This window comes from Mus caroli, unplaced genomic scaffold (genome assembly GCF_978045245.1).
Source record: "Mus caroli unplaced genomic scaffold, Mus_caroli_1 scaffold_18, whole genome shotgun sequence".
Classification (NCBI taxonomy): domain Eukaryota; kingdom Metazoa; phylum Chordata; class Mammalia; order Rodentia; family Muridae; genus Mus; species Mus caroli.
Genome location: NW_028227273.1, coordinates 67300676 through 67315851, shown reverse-complemented (window position 1 = coordinate 67315851; position 15176 = coordinate 67300676). Strand labels below are relative to the sequence as shown.

Here is a 15176-nt window from a genome sequence, read left to right as displayed (position 1 = left end):
TGTGTGTGTGTGTGTGTGTGTGTGCATGGAGAAGCCCAAGGTTGATGTTGGGTGTCTCCCTCCATCAGCCTTCTGTCTGTCTCTTTTGAAGCAGAATCTAGAGACTGGAATGGGAGGTGAACCACCATGCCCCAGGGTTTATGTGGGTTCTGGGGCTTTGGTCCTTTGGGTTATGTGGTAAGCACTTTAACTGCTGAGCCACCTGCACAGCCCAAGCTTCTCTCATTGAAACTAAAACTCTTTATTTTGGCTACACTGGCGAACCAGCATCAGGAACCACCTGCCTCCGTTCGCAAGGGCTAGGGTTCAGGTATAAACTAGCTTGGCTTCTAAGTTCGTGCTGGGTTTGCTGGCATGCTGGATGGCTGATACCCTGAGCCATCTCCCCAGGCCCCACTGTTATCTTTGCTGGGACAGGGTTTTGCTCGGTAGCCCAAGTTGACCTGGAATGCATGCTCCTCCTGCCATAGCCTCCAATGTAGCCTAAGTGTCCAGTCTACAAATGTGGACCTTCCTCTGGGCTCCCGGGCAGCCTTGGGCCTCATCCTTTTGATGGAAAGTCTCATGTAGCCACAGACTTGCTATGTAGCTGAGGATGACCTTGAATTTCAGATCCTCCAGCCTGCATCACACACTTGATATATACGGTGCTGGGTCAGGGAGGGAAAGCCAAAGGCTTTGCCCACAGTTTGTTGTTGCTTTGAGACTGGGCCTCACTGTGGCCCTGGCTGTCCTGGAACTCACTCTGTAGACCAGGCTGGCCTCGAACTCACAGAGGTCCCATCAGCCTCTGCCTCCCAAGTGCTGGGATTACAGACATGCACCATTGTGCCCAGTGCCAGTCCTCATTCTTGTGTTGGTCCGTTCATTGGCTGAAAGGCTAAAACTAAGAAACTCCCAGGTGAGAGAGACATGGGCAGGAAATGAACCTACCCTTCACCTTTCTCTGTGGCGGCTGACGGATCATGAACCTTTCTTCTGAAGTAGAAGCAGTGAGAATGCAAAAGGCATCTGATCCCTCCGAGGTCCTTCCTTTCTGACCTCCATCTGCAAAATGAGAGCCGACCTAACTCGGGCTGGTGCAGAGAATCAGATGAGAGCACAGATAAACCTCAGTACATAGGCAGCAGCAAACATCCTGTTTCTTTCTCTCCTGTATTCTTTACCCTTTCCTCCACATTCTCTGAGGCAGAATGGCTAAGACTGACCGCATCACCACTGCGAGGACCTGACTAATCCGAGCCAGAGAGGATGCACAGCTCACTTCCTCATCTGTCACATGCCTGGGCTTCTCACTAGCCTCCTGGTGGGCCAGTTTCCCAGGACAGTCACTCCTGACTCACTTGTTTTGTGGTTACCTCTGAAACCAGGCTCCTTGTCTGCTCTCCCTCTACCCCACTACCACTCTCCAATTTGGGTCTGATGTGTGGGAATAGATCTCTGTCACTTGTCACAGGTGGCCTCTGCTGAGGGCAGGGACCATATCTGCCTTGGTCGGTTCCTCTTTCCCAACCTTCTAGAACACTGCTGCATATGATGCCTGTTTAGTATGTATTTGCTGAACAAATGATGGACTTCTGAAGTTTCTCTTGGCTACCATGCAGCATCCTTGGGAAAGTAAGTGATTTAAGCCTTGAGACCTTGGTCTGGCCCCCAGGGTGTGGGGTGGTGGGAAGATGATGGCTTGGAGACTCCACACCAGGCTCTGCTTCCCAGGAGCTCAGTGACATAGGGATTCCCCAGGAGAGTGGGAAACCAGTAGTCAGAGAGGTGGGTACTCACAACAAAGCTAAGTGTGTATGGTAAAAGGGCCCAACCTGGGCTGGAAGTGGCCGTTCAGCATCACGATTTCTAGAACTTGGCTTCCTGTGCTTTGGTCTGGGTCTCACCTCCCTGTTACAGCTTAATTGGACATCTCCCTGTCCCTCGTCCCCCAACAAGCCATAAAACGTGGCTTGCCCCACAGCACACAGCAAGCATGGTACCTCTAATTCAGGTGCCCACGGGGACCAAGCTTCTTCCCCAAACAACTTTTGAGTTTCAAGCTTCATTTGAATTTTTTTCCATCCAAATTTTAAAAATAATCTCTATTCATTGTGAAATAATTTTATACTTATCCCCAAATTGCAAAAATAGCAGAGTTCTCATATGCCCTTTACCCAAGTGTCCCCAAAGGTCAGCATCTTACATCATGTCCTGGACTGGATCTGTAATGTCCCCAGAGGCCCTGTGCTTAAAGGCGTGGTCCCCAGCACAGCAGTGTTAAAGCCGATTGGATGAGGACTCCAGCATCATCCGTGGACTCAACCACTAATGGCTTCAGAGCTCAAAGCTTTTGGGATGAAATGAGAAGTTTAAGAGCTGGAGCTGAGCAGGGGGAAGCAAGTCATTGGGGGTTGTCCTGGAAGGGAATCTTGTCCCTGGTCCCCTGATCTCTGTCTGTCTGTCTGTCTGATGACCACCTTCCTCTGCCACCTGCTCCCATCAGTGAGGTGAGATGCCCTACTGCACCCTAGGACCTAAGCAGCAGAAGCAGCCAGACAGACTGAGACCTCTGAAGCCAAAACAGACCTCTTTCTTCTGTGAAGATGGTCTTCTTTGGTAATTTTTTGCCGCCGTGGAAAGCCGCCGTGGAAAGCTGTCCCGCATAAGCATAATGCCACCATCAGAACACAAATAATGACATTATATGGTGCTATCAGCGACGCCACAGGGCTTGCTCAGTGTCATTTCCGGAATAGGAAATCTATGGTGTGGTGATCCCACACCAAGTTCAGTTATCATGTCTCATACGTCTCCTCTATTTGGGGCAGTGCCCAGGTCACTTTTATAACCTTCCAAGCGTGTGGAAGCCTCCCCTGGGGACTCTGTACCAAGTCCCTCACAGAAAGGTTTTCTTACTTGTCAGTAGTAGCCCTGCATTTATAGACAAGGAAACGGAGGGCACTAGAAGTAAAAACACACATGGCAAGGAAGAGCATTTAAGATTTAAACCACAGAAATCCAGATTCCAGAGTCCTAACCCCTACCTGACTGAGAACAAGACAGGGTGAGAAGTCAATTTGATTCCAAAGCCCCGCAGTCCCCCATCATATTCCAGGACTTCCCTGGCCCTGGTGATGTGTTTAGGAGAGAAAAGCTGGGGTGGACAACCAGAAGCAGAGCCAGCCTTACCTCCAGCTGACCCTACCTTATCCTGTAGGCAGGGAAGACAGGGACAGTGGACCAGGATGGGGAGGTGGAGGCAGGAGAAGGGATAAAGAGATGACGCAGAGTGACATTCTGACAGAAGCAGGGCCCACCAAGAAACACGCACAAGTATAAATATATGAGTGTGTAAAATAATGGGTGACGAGCTGGGGTCTTCACTGAGACATGATGGGATGTAGCAGAGGGATGTATAGGTGGGCTGGCTAGATTTATGTCAATGTGACACAAACTGTGGTCATCTAGGAGGAGGGAACCAAACCTTAATTGAGAAGATGCCTCTATAAGGTCAGACTATGGGTCAGCCTGTAGAGCATTTTCTTAGTGAGTGATTGATGGGACAGGGCCCAGCCCATTGTGTATGACACCATCCCTGTGTCGGGGGTTCTGGGTTCTATAAGAGAGCAAGCTGAGCAAGCCATGTAGAACAAGCCAGTAAGCAGCACCTCTCCATGCTCTCTGCATCAGCTTCTGCCTCTAGGTTCCTGCCCTGCTTGAGTTCCTGTCCTGACATCTTTGGTGATGAACAGTGATGTGGAAGTGTAAGCCAAACAAACCCTTTTCTCCCTAATGTGCTTTTTGGCTGTGGAGTTTTGTCATAGCAACAGAAACCCTAAGACAGTAGGGCCCTCATAAGGCCTCTCAGAGGAGGCTGGAAAGGACTCTTTGCTAAGAGCTGTGGTTGCTGACCCAGGTGGCAATGCTGCTAGCACCCCGTCTCTGCCTGTACCCCACACCTGTCTAATCCCCCTGTTTCTTCTCCACAGGTTTGACATCTACAGGAAGGTGCCCAAGGACCTCACGCAGCCGACATACACTGGTGCCATTAGTGAGTAACTGCCCTTCTCACCGTCAACCCAACCCTCTGCCGAGACCTCAAATATCCACACTCCCACTCTCTGCAGATCTCTGGAGCCTCTGCCGAGACCTCAAATATCCACGCTCCCACTCTCTGCAGATCTCTGGAGCCTCTGCCGAGACCTCAAATATCCACGCTCCCACTCTCTGCAGATCTCTGGAGGAAGCAGGAAAGAAGGAAAGGCAGATGGGAGAGGAGACATGCCTAGCATCCCACAAGCCCTACACCTCTCTCCATGAAGCATCTCTATCCTTGCTATGTAACCCTGCAAGGTAGAGTGGCCAGCTGTAACTATATAGCCAGAGCAGCCAGCCATAACTAGAAGGATGCAGAAAATTACCAGTGCAGGTTCAGGATCCCTGATCTTAGAGTCTAAAACTAAGTCTCCTAGATCCAGAACTCTCTGAGAGGATCTAGCATGCACTGTAAGTGGAAAGTCCACCCCTGGCCCTGTGTGATGAGCGGCTTTGAAGATGTGATAGTACCTCCAGGCTGTAAGGATAAGTGCGCCAGAAACAGGAGCCACCGAAAATCTAAATAGAGACCAGTGAGATGACTCAACATTTGCTGTGCATGACTGAGGGCCTGAGTTAGAGCCTCAGAACCCATGGTGGAAAGGTGCACTTGCACACGCGCACACACACACACACACACACACACACACACACACACACTCGCTCATCATCATCAATAATAGCAGTATATTAAATACAAAAATTTAAAAAGTAGCCAGGTAGTGGTGGCCTATGACTTAAATCTCTTTAATCCAGCACTTGGGAGGCAGAGGCAGGCAGATCTGAGTTCAAGGTCAGCAGAGTCTACAGAGTGAGTTCCAGGGCAGCCAGGGCTACACAGAGAAACCCTGTCCAAAACAAACAAACAAACAAACAGACAACAACAAGAAGCAAACAAAAAAAAGTCCAAGCAAGCAGATACAAGGTATGGGAGGGAGGCTTGCTTTTACCTTCCTGCTTTTGAAACGATTTGAATTGTTAATAATTTTAGCCACTAAAAGAAGTCACAAACTCACTCTGACTTAGTTCAATTAGAGGAACCAGGGCATCTCAGAAAAGTGGCCATTTGCAACCCCAGGCAAGGAAGAGAGTTTTGCGTCATGTCAGCAGGTCAAAAGGACCCAAGGACTCAAACTGGAGCATGACTCTGGTGGACTAGAACCCAAAGAATTAGGGGAAAGGCCTTTGAGCCTGTCATCAAATGAACTGGGGAGGAGACGAACTCACTCAAGAACTCTGGTGACCCTGTGAATACCACTCCCTCCCTCTCCCTCCTCAAGTGTCAGGTGGCTGTAGCAACTCACTTACACAGAAAAGAGAATAGAAGTGTAAGATGGTAGCTTTCCTGTAGGGAAACCTGCAGATGGCAGCTCGGCTGTGGGAAAGAAGTTGGCACCACCACGATTGGTTGAGTGGATGAATGAACGCCTGATGTGAGATGTGCCTTGCCACTGAGGTATCTTTCCCACTAAGTTACCACCCTGGCGAATGTGACAGAGCAGTAGGGTCCCAGCCTGGGGGGGGGGTCTTCTGCCAAATACCTGACCTGTATGCTGCTAGAGGAGCAAGGCTGAGGGGAGCAGAGGGAAGAGGGAAGGGTGGATTACAGAAGGGCTCAGAGGGAGGAAACTCAGAGTAGGAGCCAGGATTTGTTCCTGCCTAGAAACAGCCTTTCTGGGAAGCTGGTGAAACCTGTGGCTGAGTTAGGAGCACGCAACAGTGTGGATTCCTCCACACTGACAAAGGGTGACCGAGTGCCATGATTATGTCAGATGCGAACAGGGCATCTAGGAGAAGCTGTGCAGGCACTGTCCTGGCTTTGCATTGATTGCTGTTCCACAACAGAAAACAGCCCCCCCCACTCCCCACCCCATCCCCAAATATTTAGAACAAACCAAAGTCACCAGCAAGGAAGTGGGTAGGCTTTGGCTTCACACCTCAGCTGCTTGAGGAGGGGAAGTGACTCATCTAAAATGTCACTGCTTACAGGAGGGGCAGTCAGGATTAGGTCTTGGATGCCCCCTGCATGCTTGGTATGGGACAGAGAGCCTCACAACTGCCCCAGCCTTGCTGTGTGAATGGAGGCCAGGCTGTCAGCCTGGAGTCTACTCTCAGGTAGATTGGTGACCTTTGGGGATCCCTGCAACTCCAGCTGTCTCTAGCACTTTCTCCAGCTGGGTTTCTTAAAGCAGCAGGCACCTTCTCCCGTTGTGAGGAGAAGATGGCTCTTCCTGGGTATTTGCAGGCTTTCCCGTGAGGAAGAGCTGGCTTCATCCTCTTGGTTAGCACCTATGTGTCCTGGGGCAAGTCCCTCCACCACCAGCCCCAGGAAAAAAGACTTTCTTAGTCTATGAGAAACATGGCCCCCTCCGTGCCACCACATAGCAGTCCCCCTCCCTGCAGATCTCTCTCCAGTCATTATCTAACCTGGTGAACAATCAGGAGGTACCGCACATGGTCCTGCTCAGGGACCAGCTGTGCTACATACCCGGCTCCCTTGTCTCTGTTGCTGGACATACCTCTCCCACCTCCACCAACAGCTCTGCCTTCTATCCAGCTATCTCCTGTGGCATCATGGGTGGCCGGCCTGATTTTAGCCTATTGTCACACAGATGTCCTTGTCATGTTTTTGAATCTTCTGTGGTGTCACTATGAGGTAGCTCTCCAGGGCTTAGGGACACTGAGTCAAAGGGGACGTGCATTTGTCACTGTTTAGAAAATTCTGCCTGGAATGCAGCCCTCAGGAATGTGGTTTGATGAGCTTTTCCTTACATGAGGGGAAGATCTGAGGCATGCGAAGCCAGCCCTTAGCTACCATTTAGTACACAAATATTTATTAAGCTGGACCTAGGGCCAGACCCTGTGCCAAGCCGGGACAGTGCTGATGAATGGGCTTCGGTCTTCGTCCTTGAGGCTCAGGCAGCCAAGCCAGGCGGGCCAATTCAGGCCTGCGCCATTGCATTATGCTGTGGGATGGTTGCTATTAATAGCTGAAGGAGACAGCGAAATTCTGGGGCTTGAACGTCAGCCTATGGATTTTGTTTCCTGCCCTACATGGCTCTTTCGACCTCAGAGGGACTCCTTGACTTCCTCCTGGGATATAAGGGTCTCAAGCTTGGCTCCTTCAACTTGGCAACACCTGGCTTCTACTAGCAAGCCTCTGCTGGGGTCACATTCCAACTTCCCAGGGCCTGAGTCTGGAGTCAGAGAGCCTCCAAGCCTTGCCCAAACATGGACTGAAAGCCTTCATCCAGCCTTTGAGATCTGAAGGTCTTGCTTGGAATACTTCCTCCCTGCTTTCATGGTTTCTCACTCTTTCAGTTATTCAATAAATATTTTTTTTTTCTGTGCCTTCTCTGAGCCAGCAATGTTAGGCCCTGAGGCCACAGTGGTGCCAAGACCTCACCTCTGGTTCCTTAGTCTGAGACAGGAGTCAGGTGCACCCACCATAAGTACGGGTGGGGACAGGGCCATTGGACCCCACTGAGTCATCCTGTTTACCTGCTGGATTACCGGGGCTTTGTGCCAAGCCTTGCGGAGGGAAGCACACAGATCTCAGAGAAAGGCCTCCCCAATCTCGTCCCCCTACTGCAGAGCGGGTAGTCAGGACTTTGGGGTGTATCTGCAGGTGTGGAGCAGTGACAGCAGCCAGAAGACTGTCATGTATTCTAAAGTCAGCAGCAATGAGCCTCAGAAAACCTCCTGTGCCATACACTCACTGCTGTGTCCGCTGAGGCTGGTGTGGACAAAATGGCGCTGAAATGTGGGCCCTGGGTGGCACTGGACAGAAAGGCACTAGGTCCGACTGCAGGAGGCTTCGCCTGCTGCAGGTTCTTCCCCGAGAGGCAGTAACTACCACTGTAGGCAGGAGAGCAGGAGCCAAGAGCTGGCTTGGTAGCTGAGCCACGCAAGGGGCTTCATCCCCCAGCTGGAAAGGATATTTGAGCTTAATCTCCATGCCGTGGACAGTACAGACCAAGGCCACTGTCTGGGGCCAAACTGTTAACTGTTGCTGAGTATTTGAAGCATGGCTGAAAGGGGGTGTCTGTCATGCTGTTATTAATTTAGAACAAAAAGGGCCTTAAAGTATGTATATCTGCATATACATATATGACTATATATATGTATATATACATGTGTGTGTACACACACACCCACTTTTTCTTCTGTTTTGACTTTGAGTGAGAGTCTTGGCTAGCCTGGAACTTACTGTGTAGTCTAGGCTAGGCTTAAAATTCGGCCAGTTCTTCCCACCTCTGCTCTTGAATTCTAGGCTTATAGATGTGGCCACTAGGCTGGCCAATAAATACTTGTGTGTGTGTGTGTGTATATATATATATATAATATAGTATTTATACTATATTATGTAATTATTAATACATGATGTTTAATAGTCACATGTGCTTATATGCCCAGCTGAAACGTTTTCTTGTTTATAATATGCACACATTCTCTATTTCTCCCCAGAGTAAAGCCTCTAAATGCCATCTCTCTACAGCTTCATCAACGTGGGGCAGATGTTATGAGTATTCCAGTCCCCATCTCTGTGTAGCTACAGACTCATCAGGCAGTTTGTGGTATCCCATCTTACCCTTGCAGCCCAGGTTCTCAGGAGTCTTTCTAGGGGCTTAACCATAGAGGATAGGGGGTCCCAGTTCCTTGTCGCTTAACCTGCATTTCTACCCCAGAGCCACCATTAGGCTGGCACCATGGTGTCATGGTGGGGTAGTTTGTTAATGTGTCACCCTGGGCATATAAATAGTAGGTGCTCAAAAATGATTGTCCTTCCTTCCCTGAAGACAGATAGGAAATTAGACAGGCGGCAGATAGACAGATGGACATGGATGGAGATGCTTTTCCACTGTTATCTACAGCCCTGTGTCACAGCAATGCTGCTGTTAGTTCAAAAGAGCAGAAATAGAAATGGAAGTCCATTCCAGTGTGTGGCACACCTCAGCTCAGCCTGGTGCTGTGCTGGCTGTCCCTGTGAAGACCGCATGCTGACCAGGAGCAATGGCCCTCTGCCACTGGCCAGCAGCAGGACAGGACTGTGCCTGTCAGTAACCTGGGAAGAGAGTCCAAACTGCCGAATGGTTTCTGGCGAGGGAGTCCACTCTCACCCTGTTGTAAAGCTGACAACTCCCAAGATGGACACTGGCTACAGACAGAGGGCCAGACCTGTGGCAAGCTGTGCCGAGTTCAGTCTTTGGTTCACTAACGTGAGAGAGAAGTCAGGTGGTCACATGGTATCTCCCAGATGTTCAGTGTGGATTTGGGGTTCTAGCGTGTACGGCACTCAAGCAGACAAAGCACCTTGTCCACCAGCATGCAGTCCTCTTCCAGGGCAACCTCTGCATCAAAGAGATCTTGAGGAGTTGAGCAGGGCCCATTGCCTGTGTGAGGAGGCCAGCCTGACCACAGGGCCGGGCCAGAGGCCATTTTCTGGGGAAATCACACTGAGGCCATAAAGTAAGAAGGGATCTCAGTGAGGCAGTGAATAAGAAGGGGGCCTTGATGATCTCCGCAAAGGCGCCCTCACCCTGTATGTATGCTGGGGCCTCTAAGCAGCTTTCCTTCAGGGTAGCAGGAGGGGCAGTGGGGACTGGCCTCCCTTGTGGAGCATCCTGCACCCCTAACACTGTCTGTGTTTCCCACAGTCTCCATCTGCTGCTGCCTCTTCATCCTCTTCCTCTTCCTGTCGGAGCTCACCGGGTTCATCACAACAGAAGTGTAAGTTATTTTTCTCTGGGGCAGCTGTCTTGCTGGGGTCCAGATGAGAAGAGGGGGCGATTTGGAAAGGGATGGAAGCCTCGCAACCGGCTTGCTTCTATTTCCAAGCATGTGACATCATAAAAGGGCTTTGAGCTCAAAGCCAAACTGAGCCTCACTCTGTGAATGCCATTCACATTCCTTCGGGCCTGGGATGCCCAGGTTCACAGGCAGAATAGAATCACCAACTCATCACCACTGGCCCCGAGTTTGGCCAGTGGGTTTCCATGAGTCCTTTGATGTTGTAGCTGGAAGGTGCTCAGACAACCCAGGTAGCTTCCTCACAGAGAGCAAGGTGGTCCTCCTGGAAGCCCCTCTCGTTTCTCAGGCCCACGTTCAGGAGTCAGCATGGGTTTCCCGGCATCTAATACCACAGTCATCCATCCCTGATTCCAGAATTAGTTGTCATCCACAGCCTGGTAACCCTCCTGCGTTGGGTCCTGACCTCATGCTTCAAAGCCTCTTTGTAGCTGTGTTTACAGTTTGTGGAACTGTCATGGGGCTGGGCCCTGGCACCCCCTTCTCTCCTGCCCAGCCTTGGAATTTTCTCTTTCTCCTCTTGGAATGTCTTGGTTTCCTTTGCTTCCTTCTCAGCCATGAGACAATAGGAAGCTAAAAACCGGCGTCATGGCTGCAGCTGGATCTTACTACCTTTGTCACCAAACAGCCCCTGTTTTATGGGGAAACTGAGGTTATATGAAGTAGCAGTACTTGCCCACAGTGATCAAGTGAGGTGGCTCCTGAGTTCTGAGAAGCTGGGTTCACCTTGTCTTAACTCACATCTGGATGTAGCTGCCCACCTGTCACTGATGTGAGAGCATCTGCCCCGCTGTCACTCTGACACTGGTCTGGTTTTTTTGGTTTTTTTTTTTTTTTTTTGGTTTTTGGTTTTTGGTTTTTTGAGACAGGGTTTCTCTGTGTAGCCCTGGCTATCCTGGAACTCACTTTGTAAACCAGGCTAGCCTCGAACTCAGAAATCTGCCTGCCTCTGCCTCCCAAGTGCTGGGGTTAAAGACGTGCACTACCACGCCCGGCTCAGACACTTTTAACCCAGGGAGTTTCATGGGCCTGTGGAGAGAGCATCAAATAAGACATTAGAAGACCCAGAATCAGGATCCTACTTGGCTGTGTTACCCTGACAAGTTCCTGAACCTCCCTGAGTCAAAGAAGTGAGAGTAGATCAGACTCCAACTCCACTTCCAGCTCTGGTGCTTTCCGTGATAGCAGACCGTGTAGGGATCATCAGAAGTCCCCCACAGTCCCCCACAGGTGACCGTGACCATGGGGAGCGTCCTCTCTGTGTCCCAGGGCTTTGGGCTTTGGCTGTGTTCTCCTAAAGCTGCTCTCACTACAGTACCTCTGTGTCTGCTGGCTGTGGACACAAGCAAAATACACTGCAGTTATTCTAACTAACTACAGTTATCCTTGGGAATTCGTTTCTGGGACCCTCACCTCAGCGGTCCCAATATTCCAGTACAATAGAAGATTTGCATAAATATACATATCATCTACATAAAGCTACATATAATCCTCTTATGTACATTTTCTTTTTTTCTGTAAGAGATTTGTTTTTATTTCATGCGTATGATTGCTTATTGGCATGTATTTCTGTGTATTATGTGCATACACGGTGCCTTCAGAGTCTAGAAAAGAGGGTATTGAATCCCTCAGAACTGGAGTTACAGAGGGTTGTGAGGCTCCAAGGGATATTGGGAAGTGAACCTGGGTTCTCTGCTAGAGCAGCCAGTGCTCTTAACCACTGAACCATCTCATCTCTCCAGCCTTTTGGTTTTGTGGTTTTGTTTTCTGTGACAGAGTCTTACCAGGTCTTACTACATAGCCCAGGCTGTCCTCCTGAGGACTGGAATCACACATAGTTGGATGTCACCACTCACAGTCTTCCTTTATCTACTTCAAACTGTCTTCATCTTACTTGAACATCTAAGTCATTGCAATACCACAGCGGAGTAGTGGGAGGTGCTCTGAGGACAGAATTGTGAGGTGGAGCGAGATAGTGAGGCCAGGAGAGGGAGGACACAGGACGGGCCTGGTGCTTTCTCAAGATTAAACGGGATGGCCTGGCTAAAGAGTACTTAGCCCAAGGCCTGTGAACATTGTCACCTGACAGACTGTGTCTCTTGGTGCCTCTGTGTTTCCCCCGTAACACTTGAGGAAGCCTTAGTCAACTCAGCCCAGTGAAGGCATGCCTTCAGCACTGAGGCATGGCCACATCCAAGTGACCTTTGATGTCAGAGCTTGGGCCTGCAAAGGCTGTGTAGCAGACTGGGCCGCTCAAGCAAGCCCAGACAGTAGACTTTGCCCACTGTTTACCTAAGGCAGGGCTGTCAGTACAGTGTGTTCCCCATTGTACCCCTCCCTGTGCAGGGACTTCCTCTTCCTACCTCCTGGATGCTGTGGTCCCAGGAGGAAGGAAGAGGGCTGAAGAGTCTCAAGCCTGGCCCGCTGGCTACTTGTTGCTGTTGGTGGGAGCCTAATGCCCCTCCCTTCTTGTGCTTCCTTACCATGGTACTGACTTGTCAGGGGTCCAGGCAGGCCCAAGACTTAACACTACAGCCTGGAAATGTTTGCTTTGCCCCATTGGGCCCCTTTCTCTATGGAGGCAGCCCTGCCTGAGAAGCATATAGGTTAGGGGGAAACTGAAGGGGGGTTCATTCTCTTTTGGGAGGCCACTGATCCTGTCTGATGACTTTGCTCCCACAGAGGGTCAGGGGATCCCCTCTTGCCATGAGGATGTTCATAACTCAAGGAAACGAAGTCATGGCACAGCCCTGGCCTGTGGCTGCCAGTGACGAGAGGTGCTCCTTCTGGCCCAGTAGAGTTAGAGGGAGGTGGGTTTGTTTGTGTGCTTGAGTTCCAACCTAAGCTTTGGCCAGGCTGGTGACAATGGGGAAAGAAGGTGTCCCATGGGATTCAGTTTTAACATAATATCTCTTTTGATGCTTTCTAGGTATTGTAATGCTAGTCTCTGTGCCCAGGTTAGCATCTTCCAATGATTGCCTCAAATTTTTATAAAACCCCTTGAAGTTTGTGGGGGAAACTGGGGCACCAAGAAGCTAAAAACCTGTAAGGTTCATAAAAGGGGCAAGGGGGAGCAGAGTCTAAGCCCAGGACCTGTGCACACCTACAGTGTGAGCACCCTACCCCGTCATCCCTCCCGTGTCTCTGCAGGGCATGTTTTAAAGCCTCAAGTCATGAAAGCCACAGCTTTTGGGTAAAAGTTATTGATGGTTAGGGACAAAAGCTTCAGCAGGCAGAGCTTATTCTTATACAAGCCTGGTGGCCTGAATTGGGTCCCTGGGACCTACTCCACTCCACAAACTTGTCCCCTGACCTCCATGAGCGTACTCACACACGTCATGCATACGCTCATTAGTGATAGTACATTAAAATTAAACTTCAAACCTATGGACTGGGAGACTCAAGATTCCCCTGTAGAATTAGGTGGCAAACTAGAAGAGGCCACTTCAGTAAGTAGAAGCTTGGAGGTTACCTTGAGTTGGTTCCTAAAACATCCCTGTACTGGGCCAAAATTGGGGAAACTAGGAGTTTATTCAAGAGAAGAGTGGGGGGCTCCATCCTGCCCAGCACCCCTGAACTGAGTCTCAATTGTAGCTGGTTGGGATTAGACTGTCACCAACATCCTCACCCTTAGCGATGGGAGGCTTAAAGGCTCCTGGGCACAGAGCGACAGATCACCCCTGAAAGGTGGGTCTGGGGAGGGGTGAGCGTGAGCCACAGGCCCTGGTAAGGAGTCCGATGATTGCCAGGAGGAAGAGGGGTGGCTGGGCAGCTGGCTGTGGAGGGCATCCATCCAGTAGGCAGCAGCTGTGTTTTCCCTGTGTTTTAGAAGTCAGGGTTTAAAAGCCAAGGTTCCTGAGGCTTACTGGTCAACCCACCCGCCTCCTCACTCGCCTCCCCTCCCACTCCCACCCACCAGTCACTGCGGCCTCCATGCCAAATGGAAGTTTCCATTTGACCAGATTGTTAAGCATGGAGGCCAGCAACCTTGGGCAGGAATCTGAACTATTCAAGTGCTCTTCAAAAAAACAAATAAAATTGTTTTCCATAGATGTCATCAGGCTCACGCCTCAGCCTAGAATCTCAAGGCCTTCGGCGACATTCCACCTACATCCCCGCTACCAGTACCTCCCAAGCCCTTCATCCTCTCTCCCTACAAGGCCGGTTCTCACCTACCTCCTCCCCATGCTCTGGCTGGCGCCCCCCGCCTGGAATGTAGCCCCATTCCTCCACCAGCACACACTCTTCCGCTTCCTGGAACTTCTGAGAACCTGGCACCCACACTCTGCTGTGCACCCCACAAGTTTGTGTCCACTTCACAGAAGGTGCTCAGGAGTTTTCATTCCGGTTGGGGGTTGTGACACTGTGGCTTCCTCTGGTGTGACAGAGGAGGGGTTAGAGGGAGTTTTGCAGAACAGAAAGTCATTGGACCTAGGGAACCTCTATATCCCATAGGCCCTGTACTGGCTAGTTTTATGTCAACTTGGCACAGCTGGAGTTATCACAGAGAAAGGAGCTTCAGTTGAGGAAATGCCTCCATGAGATCCAGCTGTAAGGCATTTTCTCAATTAGTGATCAAAGGGGAAAGGCCCCTTGTGGGTGGTGCCATCCCTGGACTGGTAGTGTTGGTTCTATAAGAGAGCAAGCTGAGCAAGCCAGGGGAGGCAAGCCAGTAAAGAACATCCCTCCATGGCCTCTGCATCAGCTCCTGCTTCCTGACCTGCTTGAGTTCCAATCCTGACTTCCTTCAGTGATGAACAGCAGTATTGAAGTGTAAACTGAATAAACCCTTTCCTCCCCAACTTGCTTCTTGGTTATGATGTTTGTGCAGGAATAGAAATCCTGACTAAGACAGGCCCTGAGGCCCTGGGGTGGTACATCTGAAGATGATAAGAAAAGACAGTGACACTTGCATCACAAGTCTCCCTAGGGGATGCCCTGCTTTCCAGGGATCTCTGTCCTCTCCAGACAGTGTTAGCACAGTAGGAAAGGCAAAACATGAGTGCCCGGTAGGTAGCATCCTCCTCTTACTCTCCCAGGCTGTGTGATCTCAGCCAGTTATTTGTTCGGCTCGCTGAAGACACAGTGATCCTGCCCAGCACTGCTTGGCCATGTTACAGGAGCTGCCACATGCAAAAGCCCGGCATCTTCCAGCTTTTAGTGGGGCAGAATACACGTGAGGCAGGGCTGCACTGGGCCTCTTACATGCATAATGCCCTTGACCTTCACACTGGTTGGCCATGGATTGGGGGCCCTATTATTTTATCTCATTAAAAGTTGGTGTTGAT

The 15176-nt window shown here is 50.4% G+C and overlaps 1 protein-coding gene across 1 annotated transcript in view; it reads left to right on the top strand.

Annotated features, from left to right (window-relative positions):
* Nucleotides 1-15176, top strand: part of Ergic1 (endoplasmic reticulum-golgi intermediate compartment 1) — a 97244-nt gene that overhangs the window by 45062 nt on the left and 37006 nt on the right. Inside the window, exons 2-3 of the mRNA XM_085832533.1 lie at nt 3975-4036; nt 9738-9810. Coding sequence (XP_085688659.1) covers nt 3975-4036; nt 9738-9810 — 135 coding nt within the window. The remainder of the gene's footprint in view (nt 1-3974; nt 4037-9737; nt 9811-15176) is intronic.